Source organism: Scylla paramamosain, chromosome 34, assembly GCF_035594125.1.
Source record: "Scylla paramamosain isolate STU-SP2022 chromosome 34, ASM3559412v1, whole genome shotgun sequence".
Lineage (NCBI taxonomy): Eukaryota > Metazoa > Arthropoda > Malacostraca > Decapoda > Portunidae > Scylla > Scylla paramamosain.
The window spans coordinates 3,182,501-3,202,500 of NC_087184.1; the positions used below are offsets into that span (position 1 = coordinate 3,182,501).

Below are 20,000 nucleotides of genomic sequence, written 5' to 3' on the forward strand. Positions count from 1 at the left end.
CTGAAAAAAAATTGGGGTTGGTAACTCTCCCCGTTGAGTCACCTCGTCAATCATGCCGCTGTGTATGGCAAGTGAACTTTCTCCGTGCTGGGGCTCGTGTTGGCAATGCTTGGCGGTGTTTTAGTGTGTGGTGAATAATGACTTGTTCTATCCTTGATAAAGGAAAAACAGGTAGTGAAAATAGTAAGAGAGCAGAAAAGTGAATACGAAGAGGAAATAAGCGTGGGAAATGAAAATCAAGTAGGAAATGTGAGTGTCAGGCAGTGAAGTGAAAAGAAAGTAAAGAGTCAGAAAAGTGAGTAAAAAGAGGAAGCAAGAGTGGAAAGTGAAAATTAAACAAGAAATAAATGTTAATCAGTTAATTCGTGAAGAAAAAGTTTCTCTTTGTCATTGACAAATAGAAAAAAAAATGAATAAATAAAAAAAAGTAGAAATGACAAATCCAGACATCAAACACTGAAACTCCAGCGAAAGAAAAAGTGAAAATAAAATAGTAAGTGAACAAACAGCGAAAACACGAAAACCAGGCTGAAAGCAACAACAACAACAACAACAACAACAACAACAATAAATCTACATATAAAAAAGAAAACTGAAAGAGAGAGAAAAAAAACTGATGAACAAGGGCGAACACAAAAGTGCGTACACATAAGTAATAAAACAGCAGAAGCAGGAGGAAGAGGAGAGAAATAAATGCCAACATCACTTGAGGAGAGAACAGGACGGGCAGGACCAGCAGGAACAGCAGCAGTGGTAGCAGTAGACGGCTAAATGCCAAGCCAATCTCTGCGCACGCCCTTCAAGTAGTCACGCCCCCGCCCCTCGTATGGCCTGGTGTGCCCTGGGGTGCCCTGGATTACTGATGGGCCGCTTCTGTTCCTTCTCCCTGCCCTTCTCCTCCTCCTCTTCTTCCTCCCCGAAGAGTTACCTGCCCTGGAACTCCGCCATGTGGTTTCATCGAGGAATTTACCACGTCAACCCGAAGGTAATGGTGGTGGTGGTGGTGGTTGTAGTGGTGAGAGAGAGAGAGAGAGAGAGAGAGAGAGAGAGAGAGAGAGAGAGAGAGAGAGAGAGAGTTGGCAAAGGGTTATTGTCTTTTCATATATTCTTAATGTGATTGTTATTGTATTTCGTTTCTTTTCTTCGCCTTTTCTTCTTCTTCTTCTTCTTCTTCTTCTTCTTCTTCTTCTTCTTCTTCTTCTTTTTATTATTATTATTATTATTATTATTATTATTATTATTATTATTATTATTATTATTATTATTATTATTATTGCTACTATTATTAGTAGTAGTATCATTATCATTATTAGAATACATGAGAATACACGAGAGGAACAGACAGCAGAAGACCTGTCGCTCTATAGTGAGGGTATCTGTGTATCTATTTACAACTACTAGTGAACTACGTGTTGAAGAACAAGATAGGTAGAGAAGAAGGCTCTCTCCCCGCCCACCTCTCCCTCAGACAACATGGCGGCAGGAAAACAGCCACAAGAGACCACCAAGCACCTCGCAAGAAATGGATACGTGGAAATTTTGATGGAAAGAATGAAAAAGATGAATATACTGCACTACACTACCAATGGCGCTGATGTTTTGCCACACCTCGAATCTGATGGATATGAAAAGACTGGTCAATTTGAGTTCAGACCAACAACTTGTTAGTACAGACCTGTTACTCCGAAATACTTATCTAATTTTGATTTGAAACTAACAACTGATACTGGTAATTTGTTCCATTGCTCAATAATTCTGCTATCAAGAAATAATTTACTTATATCTGTGTTGTAGCTTCGTCCCTTCATACTGTCATCTCTTGTGATTGTTAGTGTTATGTCGCTTATCCTTCGTTTACTGAGACAGGTCATTTCTAACAGTTTTAGTCTTTCTTCCTAGGATATGTTTCGCAGAGAGAGAGAGAGAGAGAGAGAGAGAGAGAGAGAGAGAGAGAGAGAGAGAGAGAGAGAGAGAGAGACCTTGCGAACGACACAGTAATATTTTTGTTCATTTTCCCTTCTCCTCATCTCTTTTTTCTCCTCCAGTCTGATTATACTTTCATTCTTTTCGTCTCTTTTATATGATTTTTCTTTGTCATGCTGCTTTTTATTCAATTTCCCCTCTGTATTACGTTCTTCTTTATTGTGCTTTTTTTTTATTCCGTCTTTCTCGTTTTCTCTTTCCCCCTTCCCTTACTATATTACTTTATCAACTATCTAACCTGTCTTTCCACTCCTCTGTTCTTCCTTCCTTTTTTTTTCCTCTGTTATCTCCCTGTTTTATTCCCGCGACTTCTTTGCTTTTGCCTTCCTCCATTTTTCCCATGTCCTTTTTCCATCTCTTTCTCCTCTTTCTTTTCCTACCTTTTCCAGTCTCTATTTTTTCTGTCCCTATCTTTGTATCCTCATTCTCTCTCTCTCTCTCTCTCTCTCTCTCTCTCTCTCTCTCTCTCTCTCTCTCTCTCTCTCTCTCTCTCTCTCTCTCTCTCTCTCTCTCTCTTCTGTTTTTCTTTTCCATTTTCCAATCTTTGCATTCTTTCCTCACCATCTCTTTTTTCCGTCTTCTCACTCTTTTCCCACTCTTTCTCCCCTGTTTTTCTCTCTCTCCCCTTCTCTTTTCCACACTCTCTCCTCTTTCCTCTTTCGTTTTTCCTCCCTCTCTTTTTTACCCCGCTCTTCTCTTTTTCTCCACTCTTTCTCCTCACATTTCTCCTCCATTCTGACACTCTTACCATTCCCTATTTCCTTTCCCACTCTTGTCTTTTGATCTCTTTCCTCCCACTCATCTTCCTGTTTCCCTATATTTCCACATATGTTTTTTATCCCTCTCTCGCTTATCCACATTTGCTGCTTTTAACCCCCTCCCTCTCCCCCCTCGACCCGCCACGTGCCTGCTGATCCCTCTTCTTTAAGGTACTGACCAAAAAAAAGCTTGATTATTGAGCAGTCAACCCGGAAACCACAACAAAGGCCTAGGTAGAGAGGAGGCAGGCAGTAGTTTGTGTGAAAGCAGCAGTCTTGTGAATGTTAAGAGGGGGAGATGAGGAGCTGTAGTAGATGTAGGAGCACATGGACGGGAGAGCATCAGGAAACCACAAGAAAGATCTGAATAGTGTGGAGGAGGGCAGCGTTTGTCAAAAGGAAGCAGTCTTGTGTACATTAAGAGGGCAGATGATGAGTTTGTATGTATCGTAAGACTATAAGCACCTTGGAACATCAGGAAAGCACAGCACAACAGAGATCTGAGTAGAATGGAGGCTTAGTAGGTGTTTGGCAGTAGCAGTCTTGTACACGTTAAGAGGGGAGATGAGTTTGTATGTATTGTAAGACTAAGAATTCAGAACATCAGGAAAGCACAGCACAACAAAGATCTGAGTGGAGTGGTTTGGTAGCGTTTGTCTAGCAGAAGCTGTCTTGTTGAGAGGGCAAGTGATGAGCTGTTTAAGAATTATGAACGTGAGTGAGTACATCAGGAAAGCCACGAGAAGCCAGTAGGTCTGCACGTGGCAGTCCCTCCCTGTGTCCTCCTATCATCCTTATCTGTAAGTTTATCTAATCTTTTAAATCTCCCTAAATGACTCGACACTAACAGTCTCATTGCAGAGTATGTTCCGGTTATCTGCCACTTTAATTGAGAACCAGTTTTTTTTACTAGTCTCATCTTGAAATATAGTTTTATCAAGCTTGTAACCGTTACTTCTTGTCCTTCCCTGCAACAACAACAACAACAACAACAACGATGGTGATGTTAATAATAAGGGAAGGGACGAAATATAATAACAACACTAAGGATACATGAAAAACCATAATCCCCTTGCTAAGACTCTCTCTCTCTCTCTCTCTCTCTCTCTCTCTCTCTCTCTCTCTCTCTCTCTCTCTCTCTCTCTCTCTCTCTCTCTCTCTCTCTCTCTCTCTCTCTGGGGTCGCATTTTTCTCATTTATCGTCGTACTCGGTTATTTTCCCTCAGTGTGTCCTCTTCCCCTCTTCCTTTCTGCTTCCCACTTCTCATTATTATTACTTTCTCCAGCTCCTGCCTCATCAACACTCCCAGGCATCCTAACTCTGCCCTTATTACTTGGCTGCCGAAATTACCTGCAGAACATATTTGAAATTTTATCTGTAATTATTATTTTTCTCTTCCAGTTGCCATTTTGTCTTCCGAGTCATTCCTTCATTTTTTTTTATCCCTTTCTATCTTATTTTATTATCTCTCTCTCTCTCTCTCTCTCTCTCTCTCTCTCTCTCTCTCTCTCTCTCTCTCTCTCTCTCTCTCTCTCTCTCTCTCTCTCTCTCTGTTCCTGACTTTAATCTCCAGAGAAATATGTTTCCTTTATTTTCAGTTTTTCTTGTAATTAGTAGTTTATTTTTCATTACCTTCTTCGTTTTCCGCAGGGAGTGTTTTTTCCTCTCTTATTTTGATTTATTTTTCTCTCGTAGCTGTCTCATTCTTTATACTCCATACTGTTGTCGTTATTCTCCTCCTCCTCCTCCTCCTCCTCCTCCTCCTCCTCCTCCTCCTCCTCCTCCTCCTCCTCCTCCTCCTCCTCTTCCTCCTCCTCCTCCTTCTCCTCCGTTATACTATCCTACAATTTTATCTAGGAATTAGCATTAATTCCCAAATAGGCATGCACAGAGATCAACATCTGTTTTTTGTATTGTTTTCTTGTGTAATTCTCCACTGGTGTATTTTCTCCCCACGTTTCGAGTGACTGTATATGTAGATTAGTACATGAAAGAGCGTAGCCAGGACCTGTGCGTCTGTTCCTGTTGTCATCACCCTTGAAATCCTTTGTAATCCTCCTCCTCCTCCTCCTCGTCTGAAAAAGAAAAAGATCTTGCTGTTGTCGTGTCAAAAGACCTAAAGCCGAGTCAACACTGCACAGAAACAGTAATGACGGCAAATAAATTAGTACAGTTCACTGAAAGAACTTTTGAATTTAAATCAGAAAAAAGTTATACTTGCCTTATATAACTCACTGGTGCCCCCTCATCTGGAATACTGTGTGCAATGCTGGTCACCGTATTACAAAAGAGACACTGAAAAACTAGAAAAGTTGCAGCGTAGAGTCACTAAAGTGATTCCAAGATTGCGTAATAAGCCGTTTGAGGAACGACTGGAAGAATTAAAACTTTTTAGCTCAGCGAAGTGCAGGATAATAGACCTAATTGAAATGTTCTAAATTTTTAAAGGATATAGCAACCTTGACGCTAATAAATATTTTACCATTGATCATTCTAACTTGACAAGAAATAATTATAATGGAATCAAGATTATACCCAGGCGTTTTAAATTCCTTGAGGCCAAGCATTTTTCTTTAATCACACAGTAAATATCTGGAATAAACTTCCTTTAGAAATCGTAAACAGCTATTCCATTGAATCATTTAAAAACAAAAAAGACAAATTCTTAAAGCTAATCCCAACAAGCCCTCGCCTTGTCTGAATAATTACACAAAACTGTAACCCTTGCAGTTACTAAAATAACTTCTTTTTTTTTTTTTTTTTTTTACACACAACCGATTCTATTGTTAATTTGTGTTACTTTTCAGATAGGCATATAAAGTTTCCCGTAGGGTGAATAGCAGAACTTCCTTTCATCCTTTCCTATGAAAATTCCACGGCAGTTTTTCCATACTGCATTGTACTATTTCCAACTATTTCCATGGCAACGCAAGCTCCTCCTCCTCCTCCTCCTCCTCCTCCTCCTCCTCCTCCTCCTCCTCCTGGATGAGCGGGACAGGGAGAGGGAGCCAGTGTGAGAGTGTGGCGTCTGTGCTCGAGGGAAGGAGACACATAAACAAGCCAGAGCAGAATGAAAGGCTGCAGTCGCTTCACATTAGCTATTAATTTACACAAGGACAGAATCAGAGCGACATTCATAACACATTACACACGAGAACTCTGTGAACGTGGCTCATTACCTAATTGACGTTTTATTTATTTATTTATTTTTTAAATATATATTTTTACTGTTTGTTGTTGTTGGCCTTTAAGATGTTGATTGTAAGATGCTGCCCACCTACGTATCAGATGGGAACCCGCTTGCCCTGCTCGTCTCTATTGTTCTAGATAGTCACTGCCACTTGTTGGTAGATTTACAAGTCTACTGTTGACCTCTTACTTACTGCTGCCTTGATGAAGACTTAGTGCTTCTTGCTGGAAATGATGGTAACAGCAACACATGTGGTGGCTCGTTGATTCTCCGATTATGTAAATATATATCAGCGTGAAGTTGTGTGGATAGTTGTTTAGATACTGTAATTTTATGTGCGAGTACAGGAACCACGCAAACACGTATCACCTTTCTTCTTTTGTTGATGATAGTACAGGTGATATGATTTCAAAGTCCGATTTACACAGTGTACTCTTGAGAACTGAGACACTGATATGACAGACGTGAATTGATGTTTCGACTTTTTCTCCGATGACTGACTTCTAGATACACATGCAGGTCTGTGGATCACGATATGGGAAATAAGTGGATCACGATCTGGAGAAACTGACCAATAAGATTCTGGGAAGATAGCCAATCAGATGCTACAGTTTCAGGTATATGAACCTCACACAGTGGCCAATGACCTGCGAGGAAAGGCAAGACAGGTGTTTTCCCTAAGGACACTAGATGAATGTGAGGAAGCGGAAACTCCCTTTAGCACTAGTGGGGTAAGAGTAGAAGATAAAAATAGGATAGATTCACCATGTAGAGGAGGAGGCAGTAGACACCTGCCGAAACGATAATTACTCCCAGTGAGGTCTAAAGCACTGTTCAGGGGGTGCTGTGAACTTATCATTAAACCCAGCTGTGACCTCACTGAACGTTTCCCTTTGTGTCTCACAACACAAGGGGGTAGTCACAGCCTGCCCTCTAAAGACAACTCTCTTCCTCCACACAAAACTACAAGCACCTAATAACACACACACCCTTCACTCAAAAAATTTTAAAATCATGGCGACTCCTACACCAGCCTCGGAGTCCCCATCTGGGGAGGGGACCATAAATGTCCCCAGGTCGGACTGCCTTTCCGTCGACGACCCTAAGTGTCTTGACACCCCCCTCAACTTTTTCTTCATTAACTTCTGCAACATTCGCGGTCTAAGATCTAATTTTCAATCTGTAGAACACCACCTCTCCTCTTCTAAACCTCATCTTCTTTTCCTCACTGAAACTCAGGTGTCTGAGGCAACTGACAGTAGCCCCTTTTCTGTTCCCTCCTACTTTTTCTATCCTCATTTTCGATCCAAAGCTGGATGCTGCGTTTATGTGCGCAATGACTTAACCTGCTCTCGTGCCCACGCTCTTGAATCTTCCGAGTTTTCCACCATCTGGCTACGACTACAGAGTCATTCTCATACTAAATTTATCTGTGCTGTATACCTCTCTCCTAACTCCTCTGACTATAAGAAATTCTTTGACTACTTAACTTCCAAAGTGGAGCACATTCTGACCCTCTTCCCTTTTGCAGAGATCTCCATTCTTGGAGACTTCAATGTTCACCACCAGCTTTGGCTTTCCTCTCCCTTCACTGACCATCCTGGTGAACTAGCCTACAACTTTGCTATCCTCCATGACCTAGAGCAATTGGTGCAACACCCTACTCGTATTCCTGACCGTCTTGGAGATACGCCCAACATTCTTGACCTTTTCCTGACCTCTAATCCTTCTGCTTATGCTGTCACCCTTTCTTCTCCGTTGGGCTCCTCCGATCACAATCTCATATCTTTATCTTGTCCTATCACTCCAATCCCTCCTCAGGATCCCCCTAAGCGAAGGTGCCTCTGGCGTTTTGCCTCTGCTAGTTGGGGGGACCTGAGGCGGTATTTTGCTGATTTTCCTTGGAATGACTACTGCTTCCGTGTCAGAGACCCATCTTTGTGTGCTGAGCGCATAACAGAGGTGATAGTGTCTGGCATGGAGGCGTACATTCCTCACTCTTTTTCTCGTCCTAAACCTTCTAAACCTTGGTTTAACACAGCTTGTTCTCGTGCTATACATGATAGAAAGGTGGCCCACAAAAGGTACTTAAGCCTTCCTTCACCAGAATCTCATGCACTTTATATTTCTGCCCGGAACCATGCCAAGTCTGTTCTCCAACTAGCCAAAAACTCCTTCATTAACAGAAAATGTCAAAACCTTTCAAGATCTAACTCCCCTCGTGATTTCTGGCATCTAGCCAAAAATATCTCCAATAACTTTGCTTCTTCTTCTTTCCCTCCTCTACTTCAACCAGATGGCACCACTGCTATCACATCTATTTCTAAAGCTGAACTCTTTGCTCAAACCTTTGCTAAAAACTCTACCTTGGACGATTCTGGGCTTGTTCCTCCCTCTCCTCCACCCTCTGACTACTTCATGCCTCGTATTAAAATTCTTCGTAATGATGTTTTCCATGCCCTCGCTGGCCTAAACCCTCAGAAGGCTTATGGACCTGATGGGGTCCCTCCTATTGTTCTCCGAAACTGTGCCTCCGTGCTTGCACCTTGCCTAGTCAAACTCTTTCAGCTCTGTCTGTCAACATCTACCTTTCCTTCTTGCTGGAAGTTTGCCTACATTCAACCTGTTCCTAAAAAGGATGACCGCTCTAATCCCTCAAACTACCGTCCTATTGCTTTAATTTCCTGCTTATCTAAAGTTTTTGAATCTATCCTCAACAGGAAGATTCTTAAACATCTATCACTTCACAACCTTCTATCTGATCGCCAGTATGGGTTCCGTCAAGGCCGCTCTACTGGTGATCTTCTGGCTTTCCTTACTGAGTCTTGTTCATCCTCTTTTAGAGACTTTGGTGAAACTTTTGCTGTTGCATTGGACATATCAAAAGCCTTTGATAGAGTCTGGCACAAAGCTTTGATTTCCAAACTACCCTCCTACGGTTTCTATCCTTCTCTCTGTAACTTCATCTCAAGTTTCCTTTCTGACCGTTCTATTGCTGCTGTGGTAGACGGTCACTGTTCTTCTCCTAAATCTATTAACAGTGGTGCTCCTCAGGGTTCTGTCCTGTCACCCACTCTCTTCTTATTATTCATTAATGATCTTCTAAACCAAACTTCTTGTCCTATCCACTCCTATGCTGATGATACCACCCTGCACTTTTCCACGTCTTTTCATAGACGTCCAACCCTTCAGGAGGTAAACATATCACGCAGGGAAGCCACAGAACGCCTGACTTCTGATCTTTCTAAAATTTCTGATTGGAGCAGAGCAAACTTGGTATTGTTCAATGCCTCAAAAACTCAATTCCTCCATCTATCAACTCGACACAATCTTCCAGACAACTATCCCCTCTTCTTCAATGACACTCAACTGTCCCCCTCTTCTACACTGAACATCCTCGGTCTGTCCTTTACTTATAATCTGAACTGGAAACTTCACATCTCATCTCTAGCTAAAACAGCTTCTATGAAGTTAGGTGTTCTGAGACGTCTCCGCCAGTTTTTCTCACCCCTCCAGCTGCTAACTCTGTACAAGGGCCTTATCCGTCCATGTATGGAGTATGCTTCACATGTCTGGGGGGGTTCCACTCATACTGCTGTTCTAGACAGGGTGGAATCAAAAGCTTTTCGTCTCATCAACTCCTCTCCTCTAACTGACTGTCTTCAGCCTCTCTCTCACCGCCGCAATGTTGCATCTCTAGCTGTCTTCTACCGCTATTTTCATGCTAACTGCTCTTCTGATCTTGCTAACTGCATGCCTCCCCTCCTTCCGCGGCCTCGCTGCACAAGACTTTCTTCTTTCTCTCACTCCTATTCTGTCCACCTCTCTAACGCAAGAGTTAACCAGTATTCTCAATCATTCATCCCTTTCTCTGGTAAACTCTGGAACTCCTTGCCTGCTTCTGTATTTCCACCTTCCTATGACTTGAATTCCTTCAAGAGGGAGGTTTCAAGACACTTATCCACCAATTTTTGACCACTGCTTTGACCCTTTTAGGGACTGGCATTTCAGTGGGCATTTTTTTTATTAGATTTTTGTTGCCCTTGGCCAGTATCCTTCCTACATAAAAAAAAAAAAAAAAAAAATGTGGGAACACTGAACACGTGGAAACACTCTGAACAATGAAATGATGAATACTTGTACAATAATAATAATAATATTGATGATACGAGTGAACTTCTGATGCATTATCTCTTTTTTTGTCTTTTCTTTTTTTTCCATCCCGGTAATTGGCAGTGAAGTGATATTTATTATTATTATTATTATTATTTTTTTTTTTTATTATTTATTTATTTATTTATTTATTTATTTTATTTTATTTTATTTTATTTATTTTATTTATTTATTTGTTTATTTATTTATTTATTTTATTTATTTATTTATATATTTATTCATTTATTTATTTTGTGTGTGTGTGTGTGTGTGTGTGTTTCTAAAGAATCAACTCCTCCCCAAGACGCCCTCAGTGTCATTAGGGACTACTGTGGTATTTCATGCCGATGAGTGTAGTGTTTTGCATTAGGGCATCAACATAATGCTCTAAATGTTTACACTTAAATGGCGCGCTACTGCCATCCACTAATGAGGTAAACAGCCTTGGCGTCCACAGCCCAGCAGAGTGCAAGCCAACCCTCCGTGTGAAGGAGAGGACTCTGCCTGCCAGCCTCACCATACGGTCATTCACTTCCATCAGCCGTGACCGCATCACCATTCTGACTGTATGCAAATCCTTTATACGGACTCACCTCGAGTACGCATGTCCATTTTTGAACCCCATGTGCGTCTTGAGGAGATACAAAGACGTGTCATCAACTCAACCCACGACCTGAATGTTGATCTGACCCGTGGCGAGAAAAGAAAGTGCACATTTCATTTGGACACATTGGTATTGCATTTCAGTGAAAAATATCTTTTATTTGGGCGCAGTAATAAGCTTACTTTGGGCGCTGAGTTTAGTAAGATCGTGTTCTTCATTTGCACGAAAAATTACTTGTTAAGACTCTTATTACTAACAAGGAGAAAAATTTCTTGAATTGGTTATTACCAGTTTATTTCGTGTGTCACCTAAAACTTTCTGTTGAATAGTTTTTTGCCAGTGTCTCAGTAATATATATATATATATATATATATATATATATATATATATATATATATATATATATATATATATATATATATATATATATATATATATATATATATATATATATATATATAATATGATTTGAACAGTCTGTTTACAGTATATATACATTGTGGGTCAAATACATTTAAAATAAAAAAAATATCTTGGAATAAATGTGGGTAAAGTACATCTAAAAATGAGACACACACATGAACCTCTTGGTGACTCATAGGCAATACTGGAAATTTTTGTCTGTGCTTTCATTGCACAGCTGGGGAAATGTCTTTAGGTCGTGTGGCTGGAGTTGGTTTTCACTAAAATGCTCTCACTTGATAAAACACGAACAACCTGTAACCACATATTCCATTTTCGTAGTCAAAGAATTGCCTGATTCGTAGGTGCCCCAGTGAAGCGAAGTACTGGCGGTCCAAGGAAATAACAACGAACTGCTGTTCCGCCTAGATGAAATGCTCCCGAAGTGAAAGACATGGAAACTCTTCGCGGCGTCGTCGTTGTCGTGATGAGCTTCGTTTCTTGTACATATACCTTCACTTGGATCACGCGGACCTTAGTATCTCAACTGTGGCTGTAATTGGCATGACACGCTGTAACTGGATGGACTCACAGCTTTCCTCTTGCTGTGCTCGCTGGACTTCTTCCATACCAAGAACTTAACCAGTGCGGGACAACACTCTTGTTCCATATGTTGCATTTGGGCCTGTGTAGGACAGAAAATGAAATAGACTTGAGAGTACAGGTAACCTCAGATCTTAGACCTAGGGAAGAGTGTGTGTCTATCAGGAACAATACCAACAGGGTTTCAGGATTCATTAGCAGGAGAGTAACACACACAGTTGCAGAGGATATCCTGAAGTTATACTTAGCTTTAGTTAGGCCACATTTGGACTGTGCAGTGCAGTTTTGGACACCGTGCTATAGGAAAGACACAGTGCAGAGGAGGATGACCGAGATGATTCAAGGACTGGGAGGATCACTGTACAAAGACAGGCTAAAACGACTCGGCCTGCATTCACTGGAGAGAAGGGTGCGTGGGGACATGATAGAAGTATTTAAATGGGTAAAGGAATTAACAAAGGTGATATAAGTGACGTTCCAAAAGAAACAATCAGAACAGAACTCGAGATAACGGATATAAGATAGATGAATTTAGGTTTAAGAAAGAGATTTGTAGGAACTGGTTCAGAGTGGTGGATGAGTGGAATAGGCTTAGCAGTCATGTGGTCACCGCCAACACGCTTTGAAGTTTCAAGAGAAGGTTAGTCTAGATGATTATATGGATAGGGAAGACAGGTGATCGGGTGAAGGTTGGCGAGGGGTGGAAGGGCGTTCATGATTAGTACAGGAGCTGCCCAGTGTATACCTGCCAGCCTTTTGCAGTCTCCTTTCTTATACTCTTATGTTGCCAGACTGTACTTCCAAATGACCTCGTGACTGTTTCATATCCGTTGTTCCTTTAAATCACGCCTTAATCCTTTTACCTTGCTGAAGGCAGTCAGTTAGAGGAGAGGAGTTGATCAGACAAACTGTTTTGCTTCTGTTCTGTTCAAGAGAACAGAGTGAGAGGAGCACCGCCCCCCCCCCCACCTCTGCCCCAGCCTCGTAATGTGAAGTGTATTCCACACCTGGACGGATAAGGCCCCTGTACAGAGCTAGCAGTTAGTTGGGCCAGTGAGTGAAATTAGCGGGGACGACTCAGAAAGTCTAACTTCATGGAAGCTGTTTTAGCAATTGCTTATTTTCATTACCATGCATGAATTACCTACTGAAATTTTGCTTAATGTTTGTTTCGGTTTTTCTCTTTACTTGGCGGAGAAAAAGTAGTGTCAGGAACAACTATTTAAGAGATCATTATTTGCTCACCCCTGAGCTGCCTTTCCTCCACTACTTATCATTGCTCGCCTCTTCACAACCCCGCCAAAAGAAGAAAAAACTCCCTCTTCCTCATCTCCTCTTACCTTCATCGTTATTTTTTTTCTTCTTATTTTCCTCTGGCAAGTCTCCCTCGTTTCATGTTACATTTTTCATCTTCTAACTCTTCTCCTCCTCCTCCTCCTCTTCCTCCTCTTCCTCCTCCTCCTCCTCCTCCTCCTCCTGCAGTTAGTTCTTAGCGAAATGGAGAAGCTTGAATCCTACGTACAACTTATGGTGTTTATTAACTGGCGAATGATGATGTTGCTTGATTGAATCTGCTTGTGTTTGTACTGGCCAGGGATGAAATAATCTAGTCAGGCTTGTTGGTCTCGTGTGTGTGTGTGTGTGTGTGTGTGTGTGTGTGTGTGTGTGTGTGTGTGTGTGTGTGATATGTTGAAGTCTTAATCCCGTCTAGACTGACTCTCTCTCTCTCTCTCTCTCTCTCTCTCTCTCTCTCTCTCTCTCTCTCTCTCTCTCTCTCTCTCTCTCTCTCTCTCTCTCTCTCTCTCTCTCTCTCTCTCTCGTGGATCTATTTAAAAACCTGAATCTACTTATAAATCTTACTATACTTATTTATATCTACACGATTATCTACCTATTCACCTCCCTCCCTCCTTTCCTTCCTCCCTCCCTCCCTCCCTCCCTCCCTCCCTCCACCTATCCACCTACGTAACAACCCACTCACTATATCCCTGCCATTTTCCTTTTACTGTTTAATAATTTACTTTTAAAAATTCTTTTTACTTTTACCTATCTATATATCTACCTATTTATCTATCTGTATCTATCTACCAGTCTATTTATCTGTCTACCTCCCTACCTACCTTACTTCATACCTATCTGTCCATCTTTATCTGTCTATCTATTTATCTATCTATCTCTCTATCTATCTATCTATCTATCTGTCTGTCTGTCTATCTGTCTCTCTAACTACCTATCTGTCTATCTGTCTACCTACCTGACAACTCACTCACCTATCTCCCAACCTATCTGCCTACTCATTCACTTGCGCCTCTCCACGTCCGTCCTTCAGGTGTCCTCGGCAATGTAGCTCAGCGCAGCGTCAATTACTCAGGTACACGCGTGGCTGGTGCCGGGAATGACTTGAAATACATAAATTCTCAAGGGCGGTTATAAAATCTTGCATAAAACTTGTTATATCTTAATGTTGTTGCTGCGTTTCTGAAATAACTCTTGTGTGTCTGCCTTTGTCCGTCCGTCTGTCTGTCTGTCTGTCTGTCTGTCTGTCTGTCTGTCTGTCTGTATGTATGTCTGTATCTATCTCCGCCTGTCGTTCCCTTTGTCTCAATTTATTTACCTTATTTGTTTATATGTCTTCCCTACTCTCTCTCTCTCTCTCTCTCTCTCTCTCTCTCTCTCTCTCTCTCTCTCTCTCTCTCTCTCTCTCTCTCTCTCTCTCTCTCTCTCTCTCTCTCTCTCTCTCTCAGGACACAATGGCGGAAGTACAGTTTAGTTTGTCTTCGTTTGTGGATCAGTGAGGATTTAAAGGCGATGGGTTGGACTCTCTCTCTCTCTCTCTCTCTCTCTCTCTCTCTCTCTCTCTCTCTCTCTCTCTCTCTCTCTCTCTCTCTCTCTCTCTCTGGTTCATACTCTTAAATGCCCTTTTTTTATTTTTTTTATTTTAATCTCTTCAAACGCCAGAGAGATGGGAAGTTTTGTCCACCGTTAATGACGTACAGGGAGATTTGTCAGTAGTCATGAACACCATAATTCTCTCTCTCTCTCTCTCTCTCTCTCTCTCTCTCTCTCTCTCTCTCTCTCTCTCTCTCTCTCTCTCTCTCTCTCTCTCTCTCTCTCTCTCTCTCTCTCTCTCTCTCTCTCTCTCTCTCTCTCTCTCTCTCTCTCTCTCTCTCTCTCTCTCTCTCTCTCTCTCTCTGTGGGGTACGCCTTGCTTTTATTTCCCTGCCAAGCTACTTAGTGACAGGAAGCTCAGGTGTGTGTGATTGCCACGTGCTTACCTGGATTAGGGAACCGAGGCTGGCTTACCTGTGAAGTTTGATTTTTTTTTTTATTTTGCCTTTGTTTTTTGTTGTGATTCGTATTTTACTCTTTTTTTCCGTGTTCGTTTGGTTGTTTTGTTTAGGGAGCCTTTTGTATTTGCTTTTCTCATTTTCCTTTTACCCTTTAACATTTTACTCTTTTTATTTCTTTTATTATTTTTTTCTTTCATGGTTTTACTTTAATTTTCACTCATTTTCTTTTATCTTTTGCTTTTCTGTTTTGACTCGCATTCATGTTTTCCTTCTTCCATTTGGTATTTGTTTTCCTTTCCTGTTCTGTGTCGGGAGAGTATCTCTTTATTCCAGCGGTGTAATGAATATACCATTGAACCATTAAAAGCATGTGTGTGTGTGTGTGTGTGTGTGTGTGTGTGTGTGTGAGGGCCCAGCACACTGCACCCTCGCCACAACACAGAAGCATCCCAGAGTGTGGGCGTTGCGGTAAATCAATGCAGACGTTTTCCCTCGCGGTGTTAAAAGCTCTGTTTGTTTACATATATTTCAGTTTCATCAGTATTATTTACCTTCGTAGTGTCTGTCCTGTTTCGTGTCACTAGGATGGGAATGTTTGGGCTGCATTGCCTGTTAGATCTCACATGAATAATATTAATTGATTGGCTTCATCCGTCGTGTCTGCAATAGCATTAATATGATCATGATTCGCTGGTACCTTCCTTGCTTGGGTAGTGCATGCATCCTTGGCTCCTGTATTAGAGGAAGCGCATACAAACACCTATAGACTACAACGAGTAATAATGAAACTGATGTCAAGGCTGAGGAACAGATCCCTTGATCATGCACTTAAAGAATTAAATTTGTCTGTCAAAAAAAAAAAAAGGGGGGATGCTGTATATTATAAAATTGTTCAAAATATTCAGAGGATTCGATGCCATTAAAACTGAAGATTATTTTTCAGTTGATCGTCAAAAATTACAAGAAGGCATAATAATTTTTAGATGCATAACATAATATGATTGTAACTGGTTAAAGATTCTTGTCAAACGAAACTAAACACTTGTTCACTCGGGTCGTTACTGGCTGTCGTCCTGTACTCAGCAGTGTCGTCAGCAGTGTGGCAGTCACACGCAGCGTGCAGGAGCAGATCAGCCAAGAAGACTGATTCACTGCTTGGGTGTTATGTAAGTGTGTGTGTGTGTGTGTGTGTGTGTGTGTGTGTGTGTGTGTGTGTGTGTGTGTGTGCCTAGATGATTGTTGCATTAGTGTCACTTAATCATTAAGAAAAATTAAGAAAATTCTTTACAACATTTTCTATACTGCGTGGTATTTTCTTCCATTCCTGTCAGTCACGATTGAAGGGAGCAGTGTGCGTGGAGGAGCCTTCTTAAATTTTTGCATCTCTTCAGACAAGCTAATGTAACAAACAGCCTTGTCAGTACCATCATCTCTTCTATAGCTTGGTCTTTCTTTGTCTTCCTTTCGTGTTCCTTTAGGAAATACTGCGTAGTATCATCAGCGTGAAGTGTTGCACGGTGCATAACTGAGTCATTCCCCACTGTGCACCAGGGTAAGCCAGAGGACAAGTAACAAGTATATATAAATCCGTAGGAGAGCATCACATTACCTTTACAACCGCTAATCAAGAGGAAAGCGAACAGGAAATAGAATATAGGCGAAGGTTGCGTCTGTGCTAAAGAGCAGCGTTCCATCATGTCTCCCCAAACACATGAATGAAACCTGTCTCATTACTATCGTGGGAAGGAGAGAGAGAGAGAGAGAGAGAGAGAGAGAGAGAGAGAGAGAGAGAGAGAGAGAGAGAGAGAGAGAGAGGCTGAGGCTGAGGCGAATAAGGGATCACAGGTGACGTTGGAATTCCGGGTGAATGAAGCCTTAAATGAGTGTAGCCGGGGGAGGGAGATGGAATACAGGCGCGATCACAGGTGAGAGGCTTGCGATACGAGGGAGGTGAGAGGCTTGCGATACGAGGGAGGTGAGAGATGGCGCGGCGCGAACAGATAAATAGATCAATGAAGCTGGAGGGAAGGTGGAGGTCCTATGCCCCTGTGCATTTCACGGGGCGCACCTGTTGATGCTACCTTCCGCTTATAGCGCCCTCGTCCACCACGCGTTCTCTACCTGGTGAACTGGGCGTGGCTGTGTGATACCTGGGGAACTTGGCATAGATATGTGTGCGATACCTGGAGAACTAGCCATAAAGGTGTGTAATAACGATGAACTAGGTATAGTGTGTGCAGAACTGGTGAACTAGGCATGTGTGTGTGTGTGTGTGTGTGTGTGTGTGTGTGTGTGTGTGTGTGTGTGTGTGTGTGTGTGTGTGTGTGTGTGTGTGTTTGTGTGTGTTTGTGTGTGATACCTGGTGAAGTAGGCATATACGAGTATGTGTGTAATGCTGATGAACTTGGCTTTGATGTGTGTGATTCCTGGTGATGTAGGCCTACATGTATTTGTGTGAGACTGATGAACTAGTGCGTTACAACGAAGCTTCTCTCACAACCACACACACACACACACACACACACACACACACACACACACACACACACACACACACACACACACACACACACACACACACACACACACACACACACACACACACACACACACACACTCTCTCTCTCTCTCTCTCTCTCTCTCTCTCTCTCTCTCTCTCTCTCTCTCTCTCTCTCTCTCTCTCTCTCTCTCTCTCTCTCTCTCTCTCTCTCTCTCTCTCTCTCTCTCTCTCTCTCGGTGCGTTGGGTATTGTATCGGGACACTACATGCCTTTCCTGGACAGTCCGAAGTCGGCATCCACAGACTACATGTTAGCCTCCTCATTACAACGCCCTCTCGCACTGAACTGATGGTCTGGTGCAAGTGTACAGTGTATTGTTCGGACACCGCTGACAGACAGATTGATGGAGTAGCTCAAGCATTTTAGAATCTAAGAAATTAAGAAAATATAGGAAGCTGCAAGATGCCGTCAGGTCAACACGTGATAGTCCCTGCTTGAAATTTATACCAACACAACATATTTCCTCCCATCGTCCTCATCCATAAATTTGTGTAATATTTTAAAGCTCCCTAGTGATTCGACACTAATAACTTGGTTACTATATTGTCGGTTCTGTTCATCTACCAGTATTTGAGAACCAATTCCTCCCTGTCTCTCTCTCTCTCTCTCTCTCTCTCTCTCTCTCTCTCTCTCTCTCTCTCTCTCTCTCTCTCTCTCTCTCTCTCTCTCTCTCTCTCTCTCTCTCTCTCTCTCTCTCTCTCTTTTATGTTTGTAATTTTATGGCTTAGTAAATTTTTCTGGTGTACTACAAGGAAAGTGTATGAAGTGTATCATCCTTGGGTTATTGTGATAAAGAAACACGTGTCATTTTGCCAGCTGTCAAAGGGGTCAGGCTGATAGGCGCCACACTCTACTTGCTTTGCTTCACCGCCTCGCGATGTCACAATCGGGAGTAACAGGAGGTGAAAGGAGATGAGTAATGCAGGACAGTACACTCAGCTCAAGGTTGTGAGTGTTGGTGTGGTGATACAAGTGAAACTGCTTTGTTTTTACCTGCCAATTATATGTTGAGAGTCTGTGTGTGTGTGTGTGTGTGTGTGTGTGTGTGTGTGTGTGTGTGTGTGTGTGTGTGTGTGTGTGTGTGTGTGTGTTCTCTAACTTTTTCGTAATTGGACTTGGTAAAATGTTCGCTAATTGACTGATTGATTGACTGACTGACATAGCGATTGATTATATTATTGACAGGGTGAAGTTAAAAAAATGTAGGTAGTAAAAACTTTATTAATTTGGCGAAAAATTTTATCAATATACATCACTTGAAAGAAAAAGATCGCAGAGTTTGTTTTCTGAAGGGTATTGATAAACCGTCTCTCTCTCTCTCTCTCTCTCTCTCTCTCTCTCTCTCTCTCTCTCTCTCTCTCTCTCTCTCTCTCTCTCTCTCTCTCTCTCTCTCTCTCTCTCTCTCTCTCTCTCTCTCTCTCTACGAAATCTACCTTCACTTCCTTCAAGTTTCCTTTATACGTACTTTATTATAATAATAATAATAATAATAATAATAATAATAATAAGTGATTTATTTGTTCAAGAATATTTTACATAATAAAAGATAGCGTCTTAAAAGATAGCGTCTTGACTTACTTAGTCATTTGTACATTGTGTAATAAAAACTACAAATACAATAATATCAATAACATAGTAACTAAAAACTAACCCTGTGATTTAGAAGGTGATATAGTAACACTGAAAGTAACATAGTAACGAAAAACTAAAAATAGTTATAAATATTAGTAATAATTTTAATTTTTTTGTCAAGTTAAAATACATAAAAAATTGCAGAGACAATACATCAATTAGCAATACGCATGGACGACTATTACACTAAGGGGTTATTTTTGTTTACAATATACGGGACAGTTGAGTTTCTATACCTGTTTGTTCTGCCTCTAACTGCTTGAAGTAACTGTCTCGCTCCCCTAATTTCCGTGCCATGAATATCTTGTAGGTATTGTGGTAGCAAATGTCTGAGTTCAGTTGATTTCATTATGGATTTGCCAAATTGTATTGTTAAATCTTCACACTTCCATCACACTTGTCTTATTCCTCTCTCCCGTTCCCTCACGTTTACCTTAATTTTCCCTCGCTTTTCTGTTATTCTTCCTGCATTCCTCTCTCGCACCTTTCCTCACACGTCAATTACACTTCTCTCATTCCCTTCTCACACTTCCCACACTCACTCATACGTGCCTCACACTTCTCACCCTCTTATTCCTCTCTCATTCTCGTCACACTTCATTCACACTCCTCCACCGATCCGTCACATTTCATCCTTCCCTCATTCCTCCTCCATACCTCGCTGGTTGCTGTCAGTGTGTTGAGGCGCGGCTTCCTCCTCTCTCCCCCTCAACACTCCTGACGAACCAGAATATTAAGTCAGGCGAGAGAGAGAGAGAGAGAGAGAGAGAGAGAGAGAGAGAGAGAGAGAGAGAGAGAGAGAGAGAGAGAGAGAGAGAGGTTGAT

General features: G+C 41.7%; 1 protein-coding gene across 1 annotated transcript in view; it reads left to right on the plus strand.

Annotated features, from left to right (window-relative positions):
• LOC135089906 (rap guanine nucleotide exchange factor 4-like) overlaps nucleotides 1-20,000 on the plus strand; it is a 197,483-nt gene that overhangs the window by 36,182 nt on the left and 141,301 nt on the right. The window contains 1 exon segment of the mRNA XM_063986088.1: nucleotides 163-985. Coding sequence (XP_063842158.1) covers nucleotides 827-985 — 159 coding nt within the window. The 5' untranslated portion in view covers nucleotides 163-826.